This window comes from Phyllobates terribilis, unplaced genomic scaffold, assembly GCF_046119375.1.
Source record: "Phyllobates terribilis strain yellow unplaced genomic scaffold, ASM4611937v1 Scaffold_12__6_contigs__length_324123572, whole genome shotgun sequence".
In the NCBI taxonomy this organism is placed as follows: Eukaryota; Metazoa; Chordata; class Amphibia; order Anura; family Dendrobatidae; genus Phyllobates; species Phyllobates terribilis.
The window spans coordinates 295,612,747-295,635,701 of NW_027362772.1; the positions used below are offsets into that span (position 1 = coordinate 295,612,747).

At 46.4% G+C, this 22,955-nt stretch overlaps 1 protein-coding gene across 1 annotated transcript in view; it reads right to left on the reverse strand.

The window, feature by feature from the left end:
* The window catches only part of LOC141172732 (nicotinamide N-methyltransferase-like), a 110,973-nt gene that overhangs the window by 65,776 nt on the left and 22,242 nt on the right, over positions 1-22,955 (reverse strand). The window contains exon 2 of the mRNA XM_073657203.1: positions 1,242-1,449. Coding sequence (XP_073513304.1) covers positions 1,242-1,449 — 208 coding nt within the window. The remainder of the gene's footprint in view (positions 1-1,241; positions 1,450-22,955) is intronic.

Sequence of the window (22,955 nt, forward strand, 5' to 3'; positions counted from 1 at the left end):
TAATCTGTGCCCCTTTGATGTTGTGCGCATGCTCCGCTCCCTCCGCTGTGGGTCGCGCGCCCGGCTGTCTCTGCGGGGCTGGTGCGTGTGCGGGCGCCCGGCCTTGTCTCTGGCCGTGCGCCCGCGCTTGCGCACTAGCCCCTGACGGCCTGGCTTCGCGTCCTGGGGCGGGGAGTGGCGACGCATGCGCCGCTTACCGGCATCAAACCACGCCTACTTGCTGATCAGGTGATCGGTCATGTGTGGCCACACATGACCGACGCCATGGTTGAAAAGGGTGCCGCTTTTTTACTCCTGCACATTCCCCTTGAGGAAGCGGCCAGTTTTGGGCCGTGAAACGCGCGTCGGGGCTTGCTACAGCGCGGCTATTACTATTAGCCAGTGTTTAGCTTTTCACTGGGTAAGATGACCTAATGATTATATCTGTCCTTATGGCTATCCCTCTCTTTAATAGTAATTACTTTATTCTTATTACTTGATTAACTTACTGCATATATTCTGGGATCATGAGGACCTCTACTGTTGGCCATCTTTTTCAGTGTACAATTTTCTTGGCCACCACCTGTATTCTGGGGGTTTGCTATTTTGTGGCCATTATCACTGGCTTGTGATTGATCTTCACTGGGTAAGGCTGCCTAACGCATAGGACCTGTCCCTCTGAAAATCCTTTTCTTCAGCAATAATTATTTTACTCGGAAACACACCTACAATTGTGCTCCGATATATACCACTATTGGTTTCAGTATATATATTATTCTGCTGTATGAATTTTTTGGGACCATGGGGACCTCTGTTGTTGGTTGTCTTCTCCAGTGAATATTTTTCTTGGCCACCATCTATATACTGTCACTTGATATTGTACTTTATGTGTAATTTTAAATGTTGTAATAAAATTTGAATGTTTTATGCCTATAAAACAACTCTGTGTTTCTCAAATCTATTATATGTAACATGAGTTGGCATGATTTGGTGCTCAGGGTTAGTCTTTTCTTCCCCCAGATGCGCCAATCTAGCTATAAAAGGGTTAAATTGTTGATGACCTTCTGACTGTGCCCATTATTCTACAGCAACAAAGACTGAGAATTTTTTACTGACATCTAACATTTCATTTTGAATGGGTTGTGATTGTAAAATAAGGTAGACAAATTATTCACAATATTACTCTAAGACTGCAGTCATATCGTTTGTACTGTAGAAACAATGACAGCGGAATCCTGTTAATTTTTGGACAAATATCTCACCTGTTTCCTTCTGTTTCTCCATGTAGTTTTGTGGCGTGGCCCCAATCAAACGCTCCTGTACGTTCGTCCACCCATCTCTTCAGCTCAATGATGCAACTGTCTCTAGACTTCAGCACTATGATGTGTTTGAAGACGTCACAGGCTGCAAACAGATGATGAACAAAAGAACCCATACTGATATCAATCAAGATGTCTCCTTTAATATGATCTGCAAGAAAAAAGCCAAAATTTGAAATATTAGAGAGAGAGATTTTCATACTTTACATTTTAAAAATGACAAAAAGGAAAATGGGCCAATGCAAAAGTGTGGGCACCCTGTATGATTAGTACCTAGTATATTCCCCCTTTGAAATTATCACATCTTGTAAACGCTTTATGTAGCCAGAAAAGAGTCTTTCATTCCTTGTTTGAGGGTATTTTTAGCCATTCTTCTTTGAAAAATTCTTCCAGTTCTGGGAGATTTCTTGGTCGTCTTGCATGCTCTGCTATTTTGAGGTCTAGCCACTGATTTTCAATGATGTTCAGATCATGGGACTGTGAGGGCCATTGTAAAACCTTCAGCTTGTGTCTTTTGTGGTCGTCTATTATGAATTGTGACACGTGTTTGTGATCATTATCCATTTGTAGAAACCATCCTCTTTCCAACTTCAGATTTTTTACTTCAGATGGTGTTTTGTTTGCAACAAGATTTTATTGAAATTTCATTGAATCCATTTTTCTTTCTTCTCGTGAAATGTTCCCGTGCCATTGGCTGCAAAACAACCCCAAAGCAGGATTGATCCACTCCCATGCTTAATGGTTGACGAGATGTTCTTTTCCTGAAATTCTGTGCCTTTTTTTCTCCACACATATCTTTAATCATTGTGACCCAAGTGTTCTATTTTAACCTCATCAGTCCATAGGACTTGTTTCAAAAATGCATCTGGCTTGTTTAGATGTTCTTTTGCATATTTCTGACTCTGAATCTTATGGTGAAGATGAAGGAGAGGTTTTCTTCTGATGACTCTTCCAAGAAGGCCAGTATTGTCATTGCTGTAATTGGCTGGGGCACACTGTGTTAAAAAAAAGAAAAAAATGACGTGCAGTCACTCTATTTTTGTTAATTAGCGCAGGTAAAGCTGATAGCTGCGGGCTGCAGTCCTCAGCTGTCCGCGTTATCTTGGCAGGTTATCAAAAATAAAGGAGTACCACTCAGTTTATTTTTTCATTATTTAAATAAATAATTAGGGTGTGGGGACAGCTCTATTTTTGATAACCAGCCAATATAAAGCTGACAGCTGGGTGCTGTGGCCTGTTGCTGTCAGCTTTACCTGCACTAGTTATCAAAAGTAGAGGGGAACCCATGCCATTTTTAAAATTATTTATTTATTGCAAAGACGCCAGCTGGTGAATACTCTCATCAGTGAATGCCTGCTCTCACTGCTATCAGCGAGACCAAGCATATGATGATGACAGTAGTACTCTTATCATCTGATGCCTGTGATCAGCAGTAACCTTTTCATCACCGGTAAGAGCTGCTGGTTCACACGCTTTCATCTGTGTGACCGCGTGGGAACTGCAGCGCTCTGACCGATGGTAACGAACTTACCATCAATCAGAGACGATGTTTCCTGTTACGTAGATAACAGGATGAAAAACATTTGAAGTTCGGGCCCCCCATTCATTTGAATGGGGAACAGGTTTGGGTTCGAGTTCAGGTACCGTTCTGATACTCTAACCAAACTTTTTTTAAATGTTCGGCCAAACCCAACAGGCCTAAACATCCACGGGTCCACCCATCACTACTTTAGGCCTTTTAGAGATCAGAACTGTTTAGAATAAACATAATTTTGACCAGGGGTGCCCAAACTTTTACATTCCACTGTATATCCTATTTTTCCCTTTTTTTCATCTTTGACTTCTTTTACTTCTTTTTTTGTTGTAAAAAATCCCACATTTTGCAAAATGGCTCCAAATTTGCTCCAAAATATCCAGTGCACTTATAATGTATAACATATATATACGCATGTATTTGAATATTTATTTCGTACATAGAGGCATACTGGTATGTAAAGCTGTATCTCAAACAGAGATAAGCAAATATTTCAATATTCGGTTTGGGTAGCAGTCTTCGAATTTGCAATATTCCCTGATTTATTTGTCGAATATTTGCCAAACATTGCCGTACCCCATTGGATTCAATGCATACATGTAAGGGAGATGGACACCACCACCCCTTTAAGAAAGACTTTTCCCTGTTATTATTCTCACGTGCAGCAGTAGTTGTCCCCGTGTAAGTATAATGTCTAATGTAATGTTGATGCTTTTATGTGCTCTCCCTGTATTGTACAGTGCAGTAGTTGCCTAGTTACCACAGCATGGCAGAGCTGGCAAGGGGGGGGAGCGTAGCAGGGAGGAGCAGACACAGTGAGATTAGAGACAAGAGACAGGAAGTCAAGGGGCAGTGTCTGGGCGGCCATGCCCAGGACAAGGTGTCAGAGAAGAGCTCCAGAGAAAGGGAGCTTGTGTGAAGACGGGGGTGTCCGCAAAGAAGGAGTCGTGGCAGTGGGGCTGTAAGCCCATGAGTGAGGACCTGCTTGTGAAAGGTCGGGACCGAGGACAGGTCAAGGCAGTGGGGCCGTAAGCCCTTGAGTAAGGACCAGTGATGGTGTAAATGCACTCAGAGAAGAGGCCAGTACATGAGACATCAAGGGTCCATGTGAGTATCAGAGAGTCGGGCAGCCAGAGACCTGAGCCAGGGTTAGATGGTGCGCAGATCCGAGGACAGAGACTAATCACTAATCAGAGTCCGGCAGCCATAGACCCAGGCCAGGGTTAGAAGGTGCGCGGGAGAGAGAGAGAGTGCCAACAGCCCTCAGCAGGAGCTGAGGACCGAACAGAGGCTGTGGAAAAGGGATGTACATATATATATCTATATCCGAGTAGCACAGCGAGAGAGAAGATGGACTGTGGAAAAGAGATAGAAGCCTTATCCGAGTAGCACAGCTTCCCTTGGAGAGGGTGTGCTGAAGGTAAAAGTCTGTCTGCTGTGATAAACTGAGTCGGAAGTTAGAGAAACGGCTTATTGTCCCTACATAAGACCGGGGCCTGAGAACATCTGCTGCACCTGCCTGTACGCTGCAATCTGTCAGTAAAGTTGGTTTTATTTAAAAGCACTGTCTCTATCCGTTTATTCTTGTGCGAGGTGCCGGGGTGCTCACTGAAGGTTGCTCAGTAGACTCGCCCATGACTACCACCCCGTGCCACCTCGTTACATACACAACACCTTCAAATGGGTCCAAAAGCTGCCAAAACACATCAAATTACAGGCAGACACCAGGAAAGTGCCATCAATTCACCCAGAGTACAAGTAGTATAACTAATATTATTTATTATTATAGCATTTATTCCATGGTGCTTTACAGGTGAAAAGGGGTCAGCGACTGGTACAAGAGGAGAGAGGACCCTGCCTGCAAGGGTGCACAAACAATCTACAAGTGATGGGTGAGACTACAGTAGGTGAGGGTACAGCTGGTCGTGCAGCGGTCTCTTCCTGGCAGCCTTTTGTTAGCGGTCAGCTGATGTTGGTTAATACTACTCCCACCTCCCTTTAAATATCCACATGATCCATCAGCTGACTGCCAGTTATAGTATATTCTATATTGACCTCTTGAAGGACCCAGTTTCTGGAGAATCTGTGGTGTTTGTTGTAATTGCAGAGGTGAAGTTTTTTGTTGGAGAGTTAAGTGTATTTTATGTTGTTATTTTCCTATTGGTTGTCTTCCCTTCCTTGTGTTGTCCTATTGTAGTGGTGAGACTAGTGTCTCACTGGCCTGCACACTAGCCAGGCTAAGTTCAGGGCCAGCAAGAGCTTAGGCATGTGATTGCGCATGGGGGAAGGACCCATCCAGGGATAATAGGGGAGCTTAGGGATAAACACAAGTTGGTGCCAGGAGGTGTCCCTTCTCTTGTTCCCTACCGCTAGGGCCCTCATTCCCCCTCTATCTCCCATTGCATTCATGTGTTGACACTGGCACTTTTTGCTGAGAGTTGTATTTAGCTCGGTGAAAGGACTGGCATAGAGGGAAGCCATATCTACCCTTGGTGTCATTTCTCCCAGGAAGTACTCTAATGCAGCTTGTTGCAGATGCAATGGCAGCCCGTCCAACATCAACTCACACTTGTCGGTGGTGCTTTGACACACAAACATCTTTCTTTGCGCATTTAAGTTCATGAATACAGAGATGGACAATGGCCTAATCTGCAATGCGGTTTAAGAAATAGCATGCATAAGCACGTCTGGTCCACATTAAAAAAGCAGCCATAGAGTGTCCGGGAACCTTCCCCCACACTTTTCTTAGCCAGGGCAGCTTCTCGGCAGAGTTGGATTGGCCCACCAGAGAACCGGAGACTCCTCCGGCGGGCCCTAGCTTCTCCTTCAGGAGAGTTCATATTGCCAAGGTGAAGCCATGATGATGATAGAGGCCACCATCTGCATAGTTTTCAGCTACTTGGAATGCAAGCGCAAGTATGCAGCCAGCCACCCACCCAGATTTTTTGGCAGCTGTTTGCACTTGAAATATGGCCTTTTAGGCTCGTGGAGGCGGAAGCTTTTCACAACCTCATGCCGGCGGCAACCGGGTGTCCATACTCGGTCCCCAGCCTCCACTGTTTCTTCTGGTGTCATCTCCGCCTCCCACAAGCATGGGTCCCACAACATTACCCATGCCCTCCCCAGTGCACTTACTGGGAAGGACTGCCTACCCACAAACACATGGACAGGTGAATGTGGCCAGGGACGGTACGGAGCCAATCCACAGCTATTTTTGATGAGAGTTGTATTTTGCTCGGTGAAAGGACAGGCATAGGGGGAAACCGTATCTACTCTGGGTGTCATTTCTCCATCACCAGGTTCCGACCATTGTCACACACGACCATGCCTGGCTGTATGTTCAGCGGTGAGAGCCACAGATCAGGCTTTCAACAACTCTGCAGCGCTGGGCGGTATGTCAATTAAGCATTAAGCATGTTATCTTCAGCACAGCCTGTTGCCGCTTTGCCAAGGCAGTGCTGCAGTGCTGTCAGCTTGTGACTGATGTGGTCATTTCGGAGATGAAGGATGAGGTGCAGGAGCTTAACAATGTGATTACATTGAGGTTAAATTGGTGACGCTGTTTTTTATACTAAAGAAAGATCTTATTGTTTTGGTTTTTTTACGTTATTTTTTAAGATAAATGCATTCACCTGGAAATGTCATTTTAACATTTTACAACTTTATCTGGCAATGTGGTGTGTGACACATCATCAGACACATCCTGTTTTATTTAAGATGGAGGGATGTCATAAAGCCTATTTTTATAGGGCCATCAGACGGCCATTACTATTCTTAAAAGGCCAGCAGTCGGCCCTCGCTATTGTTAGAGAGCCAACAGCCGGCTATGCTTTGTTGTTCCCATTATTAACAAGTGGGTCTCCTATACTGTTATTGCGTATCCAGTGACTGCAAGGGCTGCCAAAAGTTTGGATGCAACCCAATACCCCTTTGAAGAGACATAGAGGAGGGTCTCAGTAAAAAAAATGTTCCCATTATAAAGGAGCGGTAATGCCCATGCTGTGACTGCAAGGGCTGACAAAATTTGGGAAAAACCCCACTAAGAATTTAATGACACATAGATCAGGGCCACAGTAATGACAAATTCCCATTAGAAAGGAGAGAGTCTGCTATACAGTTATAGGGTATGCAGTGAGTCCAAAGGCTGACCAATGTTAGTAAAAACCTCACTAAGAATTTAAAGACAAACAGAGCAGGGCCGCAGTAACAAGGTTCGACATGTTCCCATTAGAAAGGAGAGAGTCTGCTATACAGTTATAAGGTATGCAGTGAGTCCAACGGCTGACCAATTTTAGGAAAAACCCCACTAAGAATTTAAAGATACATAGAGTAGAGCCACAGTAACGACAAATTCCCATTAGAAAGGAGAGAGTTGGGGGGCGTGTCTAACCATTGAGGGAGAAAGTCACACTCTGCAGAGCTCCCAGTTTGGACCCTATTTTTTGGACTTTTTCTGTTTTTTTTCTCCCCAATTGGACCCAGTAGGGCACCTCAGGTGTCTCTATGGGCTCATCTGGCCCTTTATAAATTATTTTTTCAGCGGAGATCCCGCTTTGGAGGTTTAGGCATACTGAGAAGCCCGAGACCACTGCCTTTCCGACAGGTGTGCGCACACCGGAAGGACGACCCGCTGGATAGAGCTGGCAGCCACAGAGGCGGTTGACCTACCCGCTGCATGGTCTGACTCCCAGTGATCAGAGACAAGCCGGCCAAGTGACACTGCTGCTGTGCGCTGCTGCGGAGCACTCCTGTGACCTGAACAGACCGGGACGCATCTGACTGAGACAGCGCGAGAGACCCGGCACATGCGACGGAGGCCCCATCCTCAGAAAGCTGCAACCACCGCTTGACCTAGACGGAGCCAGGGAGACGCACGGCGCAAGGTACCGCGGTCCCTGCTCCCGACCCGAGCAATGAGCCCAATGTTAGTCAATGGGAGACCCGAACATTTTTGCGGCGACACCCCCGGCAGTCTGTAGAAAGCCTAAAAAGTGCCCAAAACGATAGTGACAGTGCTCAAATGACATGGGGACTGCATGGGGATCTCCCCAGGAAGCATTTCTGACCCCCAAGTCACTGCTGTCAACAACGTGGTCAGAGGTATTAAGCCACTTTTACGGGCTCACAAGAAAACGTTCAAAAACGAAACTGAAACTGGTTTCCTGTGAAATATGTTAAGGAACATCCTTTCCAGGGTAAAAATTGTGTATAAGGTAAAATAAATAACCAAAAACAAAAATACTCCTCCACACCTTGGGCTATGTTCACAGGTAGTATTTTTTATGCATTTTTGCACTTTTGTATTGCATTCAACCGTGACAAATGCATTCACCAGGAAACGTCATTTTAACATTTTGCAACCTTATCTGGCCATGTGCTGTGTGACACATGCATACAGTGCTGAAAAGACATGGGAACAATATGGGGAAGACCCCTGGAAGCATCTCTGACACCCAGGTCACTGCCTAAAAGTGTGCCCATCAGAAGTGATCCTTGCCGCATCAGAAGTGATCCTTGCCGCTTCTGAAGATGCAGACTTGCAACTATCCCCATGCAAGTCCTTGTCCCAGGGCAGTGTTCAATTGTACCTCCCCCATTCCTTGCAATGCAAGCGCAAATATGCAGCCACCCACCCCCAGGCTGCAATACTATACTGCTAGCTTGCACTTGAAATGGGGTCTTTAAGTTTGGAGGAGGCCGAAGTTGGCCACTACCTCATGGCTGCTTCGACAGCTAGGTCTCCATACTCAGTCCCCAACCGCCACTATTTGTCCCAGTAGCCTTCCCCACACTTTTCTTAGCCTGGCCTGCTTTAGGGCAGCATTGGCCGAGCTCACCAGTCAACCAGACTCCTCCGGTGGGCCCTGGCTTCTCCAACAGGGGAGTTGAGAGTGCCAAGGTGAGGAGCATGATGATGATGATAGAAGTTAGCATCTGCTTTGTTTCCTTGGAATGCAAGTGTAAGTGTGAAGCCTGCCACCCACCCCCAGGCTGCAATACCATACTGCTAGCTTGCTTGCACTTGAAATGAGGCCTTTTAGGCTTGTGGAGGCAGGCGCCGGCCACCATGTCATGGCTGCGTCGGCGGCCTGGTATCCATACTCAGTCCTCAGCCACCCGGCGGCCGGGTGTCCACATTCGGTTCCCAGCCGTCAGGGGGCGGCCGGGTGTCCATGCTTGGTCCCCACCTGCCCCTATTTGTCCCGGTGGGCCTTATACAGAAGCACGCATACCAAAACATTACCTGTGCCCTCCCCAGTGCATTTAGTGGGAAGGACAGCCTAACCACAAACACATGGACAAGTGAATGTGGCCAGGGATGGTCCATCTCACTGATGCCTTCACACTGGGTTAATATTGTGGAAACCGGGACACAGTTGGACACTGGGATGCAACACGTCCTCCTGACATAGAGGATTGCGGGTCCTGGGTCAATCAGGCTTCAACACAAAGTTCAGAAGATAGACAGCAGCAGTGGTCGGCCTCCTACACAACGAGTAAATTATTCATGATCATGAGGCCATCCATCTCCTTAGCTTTCTGTTCCTTGGAATGCAAGCGCATGTATGTAGTAGCGGCTAGGCCTGAGGTGGTCAGCGTTTTGGCGCATATCCTACCTCCTCCGAGGATTGCTGGATATTTTCCTGCTACTATTCCAGTTCTATGACTCTCGTTAAAACAAAGCTTCAGGTGATGATGGATGAGGTGGTGGCAAAGGAGAAAGAGCAGGAGGAACAGGGACCATTCACATCAATATCAGGCAAGTCAACTACACATGTATTGTAGGATATGTTTCTGTACCAAAAGGAGCGGTTTGGCTACACAGTTATAGGGCATACAGTGAGTGCAATGCCTACCAAAAATTTCAAAGCACGCCAATGCGCCTTGGAAGTGACATGGAGGTCAGAGGGCCTTAACTAAACCGTTTTTTCCATTTATAGCAACTGGGTCTCCAGTACACTGTTGGCCTAAGCAGTGAATGGAAGGCTTTCCAAAAATTATGAGGATCTGCAATGCCCCTTGAAACAGACGTGGATTACAGCGTACTAAAAACCTTCTAACCATTATTGGGGAGTGGGTCTCCCTTAGTGTTTGCCTATGCATTGAAAAGAAAAAGCTGAATAAAATTAGGAGGAAATGCTATGCCCGTTGGAAGAGTCATGGAGGTTAGTGTTAATTAAAAACAACATTTCAATGCCCCTTGGAAGAGCTGTGAAGTTCAGAGTTGTTTAACAAGACGGTTTTAATGCCCATTGGAAGAGACGTGGAGGTCACAGTAGCTAAACAAGATGATTTTAATTTCTCTTACAAGAGACGTGGAGGTCACAGTACCTTAAAAAGATAGTTTAAATGCCCCTTGGAAGAGACGTGGAGGTCACAGTAGCTTAACAAGACAGTTTTAATGCCACTTGGAAGAGTGGTGGAGGTCGCAGTGGAATAGAAAGACAATATCAATGCCCCTTGGAAGAGTGGTGGAGGTCGCAGTGGAATAAAAAGACAATATCAATGCCCCTTGGAAGAGTGGTGGAGGTCGCAGTGGAATAAAAAAACAATATCAATGCCCCTTGGAAGAGACGTGGAGGTCACAGTATCTTAACAAGACAGTTTAAATGCCCCTTGGAAGAGACGTGAAGGTCACAGTAGCTTAACAAGATGGTTTTAATGCCCCGTGGAAGAGACATGGAGGTCACAGTAGCTTAACAAGACAGTTTTAATGCCACTTGGAAGAGACGTGGAGGTCTCAATAGCTTAACAAGACAGTTTAAATGCCCCTTGGAAGAGACGTGGAGGTCACAGTAGCTTAACAAGACAGTTTTAATGCCTCTTGGAAGAGACGTTAAGGTCACAGTAGCTTAACAAGACAGTTTTAATGCCCCTTGGAAGAGACGTGGAGGTCACAGTAGCTTAACAAGAAAGTTTAAATGCCCCTTGGAAGAGACGTGGAGGTCACAGTAGCTTAACAAGACAGTTTTAATGCCTCTTGGAAGAGACATGAAGGTCACAGTAGCTTAACAAGACAGTTTTAATGCCCCTTGGAAGAGACGTGGAGGTCACAGTAGCTTAACAAGAATGTTTTAATGCCCGGTGGAAGAGACGAGGAGGTCACAGTAGCTTAACAGGACAGTTTTAGTGCCCCTTGGAAGTGACGTGGAGGTCACAGTAGCTTTACATGACAGTTTTAATGCCCCTTGGAAGAGACGTGGAGGTCACAGTAGCTTAACAAGATGGTTTTAATGCCCCGTGGAAGAGACATGGAGGTCACAGTAGCTTAACAAGACAGTTTTAATGCCCCTTGGAAGAGTGGTGGAGGTTGCAGTGGAATAGAAAGACAATATCAATGCCCCTTGGAAGAGTGGTGGAGGTCGCAGTGAAATAAAAAGACAATATCAATGACCCTTGGAAGAGTGGTGGAGGCCGCAGTGGAATAAAAAGACAATATCAATGCCCCTTGGAAGAGACGTGGAGGTCACAGTAGATTAACAAGACGGTTTTAGTGCCCCTTACAAAAGACGTGGAGGTCACAGTAGCTTAACAAGACAGTTTTAATGACCCTTGGAAGAGACATGGAGGTCACAGTAGATTAACAAGACAGTTTTAATGCACCATAGAAGAGACGTGGAGGTCACAGTAGCTTAACAAGACAGTTTAATGCCCCATGGAAGAGACGTGGAGGTCACAGTAGCTTAACAAGATGGTTTTAATGACCCAAGGAAGAGACGTGGAGGTCACAGTAGCATAACAAGACAGTTTTAATGCTCCTTGGAAGAGTGGTGGAGGTCGCAGTGGAATAAAAAGACAATATCAATGCCCCTTGGAAGAGACGTGGAGGTTGCAGTAGCTTAACAAGACGGTTTTAGTGCCCCTTGAAAGAGTGGTGGAGGTCGCAATATCAATGCCCCTTGGAAGAGACGTGGAGGTCGCAGTGGAATAAAAAGACAATATCAATGCCCCTTGGAAGAGTGGTGGTGGTCTCAGTGGAATAAAAAGACAATATCAATGCCCCTTGGAAGAGTAGTGGAGGTCGCAGTGGAATATAAAGACAATATCAATGCCCCGTGGAAGAGACGTGGAGGTCACAGGAGCTTGACAAGACAGTTTTAATGCCAATTAGAAGAGACGTGGAGGTCACAGTAGCTTAACAAGACAGTTTAAATGTCCTTTGGAAGAGACGTGGAGGTCACAGTAGCTTAACAAGACAGTTTTAATGCCCCATGGAAGAGACGTTAAGGTCACAGTATCTTAACAAGACAGTTTTAATGCCCTGTGGAAGAGACATGGAGGTCACAGTAGCTTAACAAGACAGTTTTAATGCCCCTTGGACGAGTGGTGGAGGTCGCAGTGGAATAGAAAGACAATATCAATGCCCCTTGGAAGAGTGGTGGAGGTGGCAGTGGAATAAAAAGACAATATCAGTGCCCTGTGGAAGAGACGTGGAGGTCACAGTAGCTTAACAAGAAGGTTTTAATGCCTCTTAGAAGAGACGTGGAGGTCACAGTAACTTAACAAGACAGTTTTAATGCCCCTTGGAAGAGACGTGGAGGTCACAGTAGCTAAACAAGACAGTTTTAATGCTCCTTGGAAGAGTGGTGGAGGTCGCAGTGGAATAAAAAAACAATATCAATGCCCCTCTGAAGAGACGTGGAAGTCGCAGTAGCTTTACCAGACGGTTTTAATGCCCCTTGGAAGAGTGGTGGAGGTCGCAGTGTAATAGAAAGACAATATCAATGCCCCTTGGAAGAGACTTGGAAGTCGCAGTGGAATAAAAAGACAATATTAATGCCCCTAGGAAGAGTGGTGGATGTCGCAGTGGAAAAAAAAGACAATATCAATACCCCTTGGAAGAGTGGTAGAGGTCGCAGTGGAATAAAAAGACAATATCAATGCCCCGTGGAAGAGACGTGGAGGTCACAGTAGCTTAACAAGACAGTTTTAATGCTCCTTAGAAGAGACGTGGAGGTCACAGTAGCTTAACAAGACAGTTTTAATGCCCCGTGGAATAGACTTGGAAGTAACAGTAGCTTAAAAAGACAGTTTTAATGCCCCTTGGAAGAGACGTGGAGGTCACAGTAGCTTAACAAGAATGTTTTAATGCCCGGTGGAAGAGACGAGGAGGTCACAGTAGCTTAACAGGACAGTTTTAGTGCCCCTTGGAAGTGACGTGGAGGTCACAGTAGCTTTACATGACAGTTTTAATGCCCCTTGGAAGAGACGTGGAGGTCACAGTAGCTTAACAAGATGGTTTTAATGCCCCGTGGAAGAGACATGGAGGTCACAGTAGCTTAACAAGACAGTTTTAATGCCCCTTGGAAGAGTGGTGGAGGTTGCAGTGGAATAGAAAGACAATATCAATGCCCCTTGGAAGAGTGGTGGAGGTCGCAGTGAAATAAAAAGACAATATCAATGACCCTTGGAAGAGTGGTGGAGGCCGCAGTGGAATAAAAAGACAATATCAATGCCCCTTGGAAGAGACGTGGAGGTCACAGTAGATTAACAAGACGGTTTTAGTGCCCCTTACAAAAGACGTGGAGGTCACAGTAGCTTAACAAGACAGTTTTAATGACCCTTGGAAGAGACATGGAGGTCACAGTAGATTAACAAGACAGTTTTAATGCACCATAGAAGAGACGTGGAGGTCACAGTAGCTTAACAAGACAGTTTAATGCCCCATGGAAGAGACGTGGAGGTCACAGTAGCTTAACAAGATGGTTTTAATGACCCAAGGAAGAGACGTGGAGGTCACAGTAGCATAACAAGACAGTTTTAATGCTCCTTGGAAGAGTGGTGGAGGTCGCAGTGGAATAAAAAGACAATATCAATGCCGCTTGGAAGAGACGTGGAGGTTGCAGTAGCTTAACAAGACGGTTTTAGTGCCCCTTGAAAGAGTGGTGGAGGTCGCAATATCAATGCCCCTTGGAAGAGACGTGGAGGTCGCAGTGGAATAAAAAGACAATATCAATGCCCCTTGGAAGAGTGGTGGTGGTCTCAGTGGAATAAAAAGACAATATCAATGCCCCTTGGAAGAGTAGTGGAGGTCGCAGTGGAATAAAAAGACAATATCAATGCCCCGTGGAAGAGACGTGGAGGTCACAGGAGCTTGACAAGACAGTTTTAATGCCAATTAGAAGAGACGTGGAGGTCACAGTAGCTTAACAAGACAGTTTAAATGTCCTTTGGAAGAGACGTGGAGGTCACAGTAGCTTAACAAGACAGTTTTAATGCCCCATGGAAGAGACGTTAAGGTCACAGTATCTTAACAAGACAGTTTTAATGCCCTGTGGAAGAGACATGGAGGTCACAGTAGCTTAACAAGACAGTTTTAATGCCCCTTGGACGAGTGGTGGAGGTCGCAGTGGAATAGAAAGACAATATCAATGCCCCTTGGAAGAGTGGTGGAGGTCGCAGTGGAATAAAAAGACAATATCAGTGCCCCGTGGAAGAGACGTGGAGGTCACAGTAGCTTAACAAGAAGGTTTTAATGCCTCTTAGAAGAGACGTGGAGGTCACAGTAACTTAACAAGACAGTTTTAATGCCCCTTGGAAGAGACGTGGAGGTCACAGTAGCTAAACAAGACAGTTTTAATGCTCCTTGGAAGAGTGGTGGAGGTCGCAGTGGAATAAAAAAACAATATCAATGCCCCTCTGAAGAGACGTGGAAGTCGCAGTAGCTTTACCAGACGGTTTTAATGCCCCTTGGAAGAGTGGTGGAGGTCGCAGTGTAATAGAAAGACAATATCAATGCCCCTTGGAAGAGACTTGGAAGTCGCAGTGGAATAAAAAGACAATATTAATGCCCCTAGGAAGAGTGGTGGAGGTCGCAGTGGAAAAAAAAGACAATATCAATACCCCTTGGAAGAGTGGTAGAGGTCGCAGTGGAATAAAAAGACAATATCAATGCCCCGTGGAAGAGACGTGGAGGTCACAGTAGCTTAACAAGACAGTTTTAATGCTCCTTAGAAGAGACGTGGAGGTCACAGTAGCTTAACAAGACAGTTTTAATGCCCCGTGGAATAGACTTGGAAGTAACAGTAGCTTAAAAAGACAGTTTTAATGCCCCTTGGACGAGTGGTGGAGGTCGCAGTGGAATAGAAAGACAATATCAATGCCCCTTGGAAGAGTGGTGGAGGTCGCAATGGAATAAAAAGACAATATCAATGCCCCTTGGAAGAGTGGTGGAGGCAGTAGTGGAATAAAATGACAATATCAATACCCCTTCTAAAAGACGTGGAGGTCACTGTAGCTTAGCAAGACAGCTTTAATGCCCCTTAGAAGAGACGTGGAGGTCACAGTAGCTTAACAAGACGGTTTTAAATCCCGGTGCAAGAGATATGGAGGTCACAGTAGGTTAACAAGACAGTTTAATTGACCCATGGAAGAGACGTGGAGGTCACAGTAGCTTAACAAGACATTTTTAATGCCCCTTGGAAAAGACATTGAGGTCACAGTAGCTTAACAAGACAGTTTTAATGCATCGTGGAAGAGATGTGGAGGTCACAGTAGCTTAACAAGACAGTTTTAATGCCCCTTGGAAGAGTGATGGAGGTCGTAGTGGAATAAAAAGACGATATCAATGCCCCTTGGAAGAGTGGTGGAGGTCGCAGTGGAATAAAAACACAATATCAATGCCCATTGGAAGAGACGTGGAGGTCACAGTAGCTTAACAAGACGGTTTTAATGCCCCTTGGAAGAGACGTGTAGGTCACAGTAGCTTAACAAGACAGTTTTAATGACCATTGGAAGAGACGTGGAGGTCACAGTAGCTTAACAAGATGGTTTTAATGCCCCTTCGAAGAGACGTGCAGGTCACAGTAGCTTAACAAGACAGTTTTAATTGCCCGTGGAAGAGAGGTGCAGGTCACAGTAGCTTAACAAGACAGTTTTAATGCCCCTTGGAAGAGTGGTGGAGGTTGCAGTAGCTTAACAAGAAAGTTTTTATGCCACTTGGAAGAGACGTGGAGGTCACAGTAGCTTAACAAGACAGTTTTAATGCCCCTTGGAAGAGACGTGGAGGTCACAGTAGCTTAACAAGACGATTTTAATGCCCCTTAGAAGAGACGTGGAGGTCACAGTAGTTTAACAAGACAGTTTTAATGCCCCTTGGAAGAGACGTGGAGGTCACAGTAGCTAAGCAAGACGGTTTTAATGCCCCGTGGAAGAGACGTGGAGGTCAAAGTAGCTTAACAAGACAGTTTTAATACCCCGTGGAAGAGACGTGGAGGTCACAGTAGCTTAAAAAGACAGTTTTTATGCCACTTGGATGAGTGGTGGAGGTCGCAGTGGAATAGAAAGACAATATCAATGCCCCTTGGAAGAGTGGTGGAGGTCGCAATGGAATAAAAAGACAATATCAATGCCCCTTGGAAGAGTGGTGGAGGTCGTAGTGGAATAAAAAGACAATATCAATACCCCTTGTAAAAGACGTGGAGGTCACTGTAGCTTAACAAGACAGCTTTAATGCCCCTTGGAAGAGACGTGGAGGTCACAGTAGCTTAACAAGACGGTTGTAATGCCCCTTGGAAGAGATGTGTAAGTCACAGTAGCTTAACAAGACAGTTTTAATGACCATTGGAAGAGACGTGGAGGTCACAGTAGCTTAACAAGATGGTGTTAATGCCCCGTCGAAGAGACGTGCAGGTCACAGTAGCTTAACAAGACAGTTTTAATTGCCCGTGGAAGAGAGGTGCAGGTCACAGTAGCTTAACAAGACAGTTTTAATGCCCCTTGGAAGAGTGGTGGAGGTTGCAGTAGCTTAACAACAAAGTTTTTATGCCCCTTGGAAGAGACGTGGAGGTCACAGTAGCTTAACAAGACAGTTTTAATGCCCCTTGGAAGAGACGTGGAGGTCACAGTAGCTTAACAAGACGATTTTAATGCCCCTTAGAAGAGACGTGGAGGTCACAGAAGTTTAACAAGACAGTTTTAATACCCCGTGGAAGAGACATTGAGGTCACAGTAGCTTAAAAAGACAGTTTTTATGCCCCTTGGATGAGTGGTGGAGGTCGCAGTGGAATAGAAAGACAATATCAATGCCCCTTGGAAGAGTGGTGGAGGTCGCAATGGAATAAAAAGACAATATCAATGCCCCTTGGAAGAGACGTGGAGGTCGTAGTGGAATAAAAAGACAATATCAATACCCCTTGTAAAAGACGTGGAGGTCACTGTAGCTTAACAAGACAGCTTTAATGCCCCTTGGAAGAGACGTGGAGGTCACAGTAGCTTAACAAGACGGTTTTAAATCCCGGTGGAAGAGACATGGAGGTCACAGTAGGTTAACAAGACAGTTTTAATGCCCCATGGAAGAGGCGTGGAGGTCACAGTAGCTTAACAAGACAGTTTTAATGCCCCTTGGAAGAGACATGGAGGTCACAGTAGCTTAACAAGACAGTTTTAATGCATCGTGGAAGAGATGTGGAGGTCACAGTAGCTTAACAAGACAGTTTTTATGCCCCTTGGAAGAGTGGTGGAGGTCGTAGTGGAATAAAAATATAATATCAATGCCCCTTGGAAGAGACGTGGAGGTCACAGTGGAATAAAAAGACGATATCAATGCCCCTTGCAAGAGTGGTGGAGGTCGCAATGGAATAAAAACACAATATCAATGCCCCTTGGAAGAGATGTGGAGGTCATAGTAGCTTAACAAGATGGTTTTAATGCCCCTTGGAAGAGACGTGTAGGTCACAGTAGCTTAACAAGACAGTTTTAATGCCCATTGGAGGAGACGTGCAGGTCACAGTAGCTTAACAAGACAGTTTTAATGCCCCGTGGAAAAGAGGTGCAGGTCACAGTAGCTTAACAAGACAGTTTTAATGCCCCTTGGAAGAGTGGTGGAGGTTGCAGTAGCTTAGCAAGAAAGTTTTTATGCCCCTTGGAAGAGACGTGGAGGTCACAGTAGCTTAACAAGACAGTTTTAATGCCCCGTGTAAGAGACGTGGAGGTCACAGTAGCTGAACAAGACGATTTTAATGCCCCTTAGAAGAGACGTGGAGGTCACAGTAGCTTAACAAGACAGTTTTAATGCCTCTTGGAAGAGACGTGGAGGTCACAGTAGCTAAACAAGAAGGTTTTAATGCCCTATGGAAGAGACATGGAGGTCAAAGTAGCTTAACAAGACAGTTTTAATACCCCGTGGAAGAGACGTGGAGGTCACAGTAGCTTAACAAGGCAGTTTTAATGCCCCATGGAAGAGACGTGGAGGTCACAGTAGCTTAAAAAGACAGTTTTAATGCCCCGTGGAAGAGACGTGGAGGTCACAGCAGCTTAACAAGACAGTTTTAATGCCCCTTGGAAGAGTGGTGGAGGTCGCAATGAAATAGAAAGACAATATCAATGCCCCTTGGAAGAGTAGCGGAGGTCGCAGTGGAATAAAAAGACAATATCAATGCCCCTTGGAAGAGTGGTGGAGGTCGCAGTGGAATAATAAGACAATATCAATGCCCCTTGGAAGAGACGTGGAGGTCACACTAGCTTAACAAGACAGCTTTAATGCCCCTTGGAATAGACGGGAAGGTCACAGTAGCTTAACAAGATGATTTTTATGCCCGGTGGAAGAGACATGGAGGTCACAGTAGCTTAATAAGACAGTTTTAATGCCCCGTGGAAGAGACGTGGAGGTCACAGTAGCTTAACAAGACAGTTTTAATGCTCCTTGGAAGAGACATGGAGGTCACAGTAGATTAACAAGCCATTTTTAATGCCCCTTGGAAGAGACGTTGAGGTTGCAGTAGCTTATCAAGATGGTTTTAATGGCCCTTGGAAGAGACGATGAGGTCAAAGTAGCTTAACAAGAAAGGTAATGCCCATTGGAAGAGACGTGGAGGTAACAGTAGCTTAACAAGAAAGTTTTAATGCCCCTTTGAAGAGTGGTGGAGATCGCAGTGGTATAGAAAGACAATATCAATGCCCCTTGGAAGAGTGGTGGAGGTCGGCGTGGAATAAAAAGACAATATGAATGCCCCTTGGAAGAGACGTGGAGTTCACAGTATCTTAACAAGACGGTTTTAATGTCCCCTGGAAGAGACGTGGAGGTCACAGTAGCTTAACAAGACAGTTTTAATGCACATTGGAAGAGACGTGGAGGTCAGAGTAGCTTAACAAGACAGTTTTAATGCCCCATGGAAGAGTGGTGGATGTCGCAGTGGAAAAGAAAGACAATATCAATGACCCTTGGAAGAGACGTGGAGGTCACAGTAGCTTAACAAGACGGTTTTAATTCCCCGTGGAAGAGACGTGGAGGTCACAGTAGCTAAACAAGACAGTTTTAATGCCCCGTGGAAGAGACGTGGAGGTCACAGTAGCTTAACAAGACGGTTTTAATGCCCCTTGGAAGATACGTGGAAGTCACAGTAGCTTAACAAGACGGTTTCAATGCCCCGTGGAAGAGACGTGGAGATCACAGTAGCTTAACAAGACAGATTTAATGCTCCGTGGAAAAGACTTGGAGGTCACAGCAGCTTAACAAGACAGTTTTAATGCCCCTTGGAAGAGTGGTGGAGGTCGCAGTGGAATAGAAAGATACAACAATGCCCCTTGGAAGAGTGGTGGAGGTCGCAGTGGAATAAAAAGACAATATCAATGCAACTTGGAAGAGTGGTGGAGGTCGCAGTGGAATAAAAAGACAATATCAATGCCCTTTGGAAGAGACGTGTAGGTCACAGTAGCTAAACAAGACAGTTTTATTGCCCCTTACAAGAGACGTGGAGGTCACAGTAGCTTAACAAGACAGTTTTAATGCCCCATGAAAGAGACGTGGAGGTCACATTAGCTTAACAAGACGGTTTTAATGCCCTTTGGAAGAGTGATGGAGGTCGCAGTGGAATAAAAAAACAATATCAATGCCCCTTGGAAGACACGTGGATGTCACAGTAGCTTAACAAGACAGTTTTAAAGCCCCTTAGAAGAGACGTGGAGGTCACAGTAGCTTAACAAGACAGTTTTAATGCCCCTTGGAAGAGACGTGGAGGTCACAGTAGCTTATCAAGACGGTTTTATTGCCCCGTGGAAGAGACGTGGAGGTCAATGTAGCTTAACAAGATGGTTTTAATGCTCTTTGGAAGAGTGGTGGAGGTCGCCGTGGAATAAAAAGATAATATCAATGCCCCTTGGAAGAGACATGGAGGTCACAGTAGCTTAACAAGACGGTTTTAATGCCCCTTTGAAGAGACGTGGAGGTCACAGTAGCTTCACAAGACAGTTTTAATGCCCCATGAAAGAGACGTGGAGGTCACATTAGCTTAATAAGACGGCTTAATGCCCTTTGGAAGAGTGGTGGAGGTCGCAGTGGAATAAAAAGTGTAACGGGTCTGGGAGGTGGAACCTCTGAGCTACTATACAAAGGGGAAGTCCTTGTAAGGAAGCGGGTGGCTCCCAGGGAAGGCGGGCAAGTAGACACGGCAAGTGACAGGAACAGTCTCTGGGTAGAAGGGCAGGTGGTCACGGTAAGTGACGGGGAAAGTCTCTTGACAGGCGGGTAGTCACGGCAAGTGACAGCAGGGTAAGAGTCTCTAGACAGGCAGGTGCTCACGGCAAGTGACGGCAATGCCTCCAGGTAGGCGAAAATGAAGAATGAAATCAAAGCGGGCGAAGAACAAGGACCACCGGGCTTGGCGCGGGTTAAGTCTTTGGGCACTCTGGAGATAAGCCAAGTTTTTGTGATCCGTGTAGATTATTACCGGGTGAAGAGCCCCCTCGAGCAGGTAACGCCACTCCTCCAGTGCCATCTTAATGGCTAACAATTCTCGGTCTCCTATAGAATAATTGCGCTCAGATGAGGAGAAGAGTTTGGAGAAGAAGCCGCAGGTTACCATTCTTCCGGATGACCACTTTTGGGTGAGCACCGCTCCGGCTCCTTAGGAGGAAGCGTCTTCTTCTAAGAAGAATTGTTTGTTGCTGTCCGGATGGTGCAGCACAGGAGCGGAGGAGAAAGCTTGTTTCAAAGACAGTATGACGTCCTCTGCCTCGGGCGGGACATTCTTTGGGATTAGCGCCCTTATGGGTGAGCGCAGAGATAGGGGCAGTCCGGGAAGAGAAGAGCGGAATGAAGAGGCGGTAGTAGTTGGCGAAGCCCAGGAACCGCTGCATAGCCTTCAACCCCTCCGGTCGGGGCCACTTCTGGATGGCAGAAAGTTTCTCAGGATCCATTCGTAGACCTGTCTGAGAGATGATGCAGCCCAGAAATGGAAGCGAGGTCTGCTCAAAGAGGCACTTCTCAAATTTTGCGTAGAGGTGGTTTTGCCTGAGCCTGAGCAGGACCTGATGAACGTCCCTCCGGTGTGTAGGGAGATCCGGAGAGAAGACAAAGATTTCGTCCAGGTATACCACCACGCAGGAGTAGAGAAGGTCACGGAAGATATCATTGACCAACTCTTGAAAGATGGCGGGAGCATTACAGAGACCGAAGGGCATTACGAGGTATTCATAGTGGCCGTCTCGGGTGTTGAATGCCGTCTTCCATTCATCCCCCTGACGGATACGAACCAGGTTATAGGCCCCACGGAGATCCAGCTTGGTGAAGATTCGAGCACCCTTCAGACGGTCAAATAATTCAGGAATGAGTGGAAGGGGGTATTTATTCTTCACCGTGATCTGGTTAAGGCCTCTATAGTCTATGCAGGGACGGAGTGAGCCGTCCGTCTTTTTAACGAAGAAGAAGCCTGCTCCCACCGGGGAGGTAGATTTCCGGATAAATCCCCGGACCAGGTTCTCCTCGATATATTCAGACATAGACCGGGTCTCAGCAGCGGACAAAGGGTAGATACGCCCTCGGGGCGGAGTAGCGCCAGGTACCAAGTCGATAGGGCAATGGTATGGTCTATGAGGAGGTAATGTCTCTGCTTCCTTTATATTAAAGACATCAGCATAAGACCAATAGGGTACTGGCAGGCCGGGTAGATTGGCTGGGGGAGGAGAAGGACGGGCAGGACGAACGGGAACTAAACGAGTCATATGGCAGTCCTGTCCCCAGCGAAGGACTTCTCCGGTCTGCCAATCAAGCACGCGTGCATGTCTCTGGAGCCAAGGTAGGCCAAGCAAAAGAGCATGAGATAGTCCAGGTAGAACATGGAAGAAGATGCTCTCAGAGTGCAGCATTCCCACCTGCAGAGTTATGGGTTCGGTGATAAGTTGAATGGGATGCGGTAAGAGACCCCATACACGGCGGCGACAGATAAGGGTTCGGCCAGAGATTTGGTGGGAATGCGGTATTTCTCTACCAGGGACTGGGAAATGAGATTTCCGGCAGCTCCAGAATCAAGTTGAGCTAGTTCAAAGTAACGGTTCTCCCCGCAGATGATAGAGACCGACAGCATCAGAGATGGAGAGGGTTTATTCTTGTCTAGGACGACCTCTCTGAGCGATCCTAGACACAGGTGTTTCCCGACCTCTCCGGGCAGGAACGGATCCGGTGCTCCTTACTGCCACAGTAGAAGCAGCTCCCCTCAGCACGGCGTGACTCTTGACGGGTTTTGACCATCTTGGTCTGGTCGACCTGCATTGGCTCAGGTGAGTGCGCCTAGGGAGTAACAGAGGAAGTGACGGGATTCTGGAAGGTAGGAGCAAGGCGAAGAAACCTCCTCTCACGGGTGACCTCTTTGGTACGCTCCTGGAACCGGATGTCAATCCGGGTGGCAAGTGTTATTAAGTCGTCGAGAGTGGTAGGAACGTCCCGACTGGCAAGTTCATCTTTAATCCGGCCAGATAGACCCTCCCATAAGACGGATACCCGGGCGTCGTTATCCCAGGCAAGCTCTGAAGCAAGGGTACGGAACCGTATGGCATATTGGCACACGGTGAGACTCCCTTGACGGAGGCGTAGCAGAGAAGAGGCGGAAGAGGTCTTTCATCCTGGTTCGTCGAAGACTTTCCGGAAGGCCGCGAGAAAGGCTGACTGTTAGAACCTTGCTCTTAGGTTTTTTCCTTTGCTGGTCTCCGCCCTTCTGGCTTTGCTGGACTTCATTGTTTAACTACTTTCTAGCTAGCCTGTGCTCTGTATCTAACTCTGTTAGTTTGCTTGGTCTACGGACCTCTATGTTCTATATATTTTGTTTGTTCGTCTGTCTGCTACTATTTCTGTTAGGAGGTGTCCCATTTTCCTCCCAGTCCTTAGTACTTGTAGGGATTCCTTCACCACA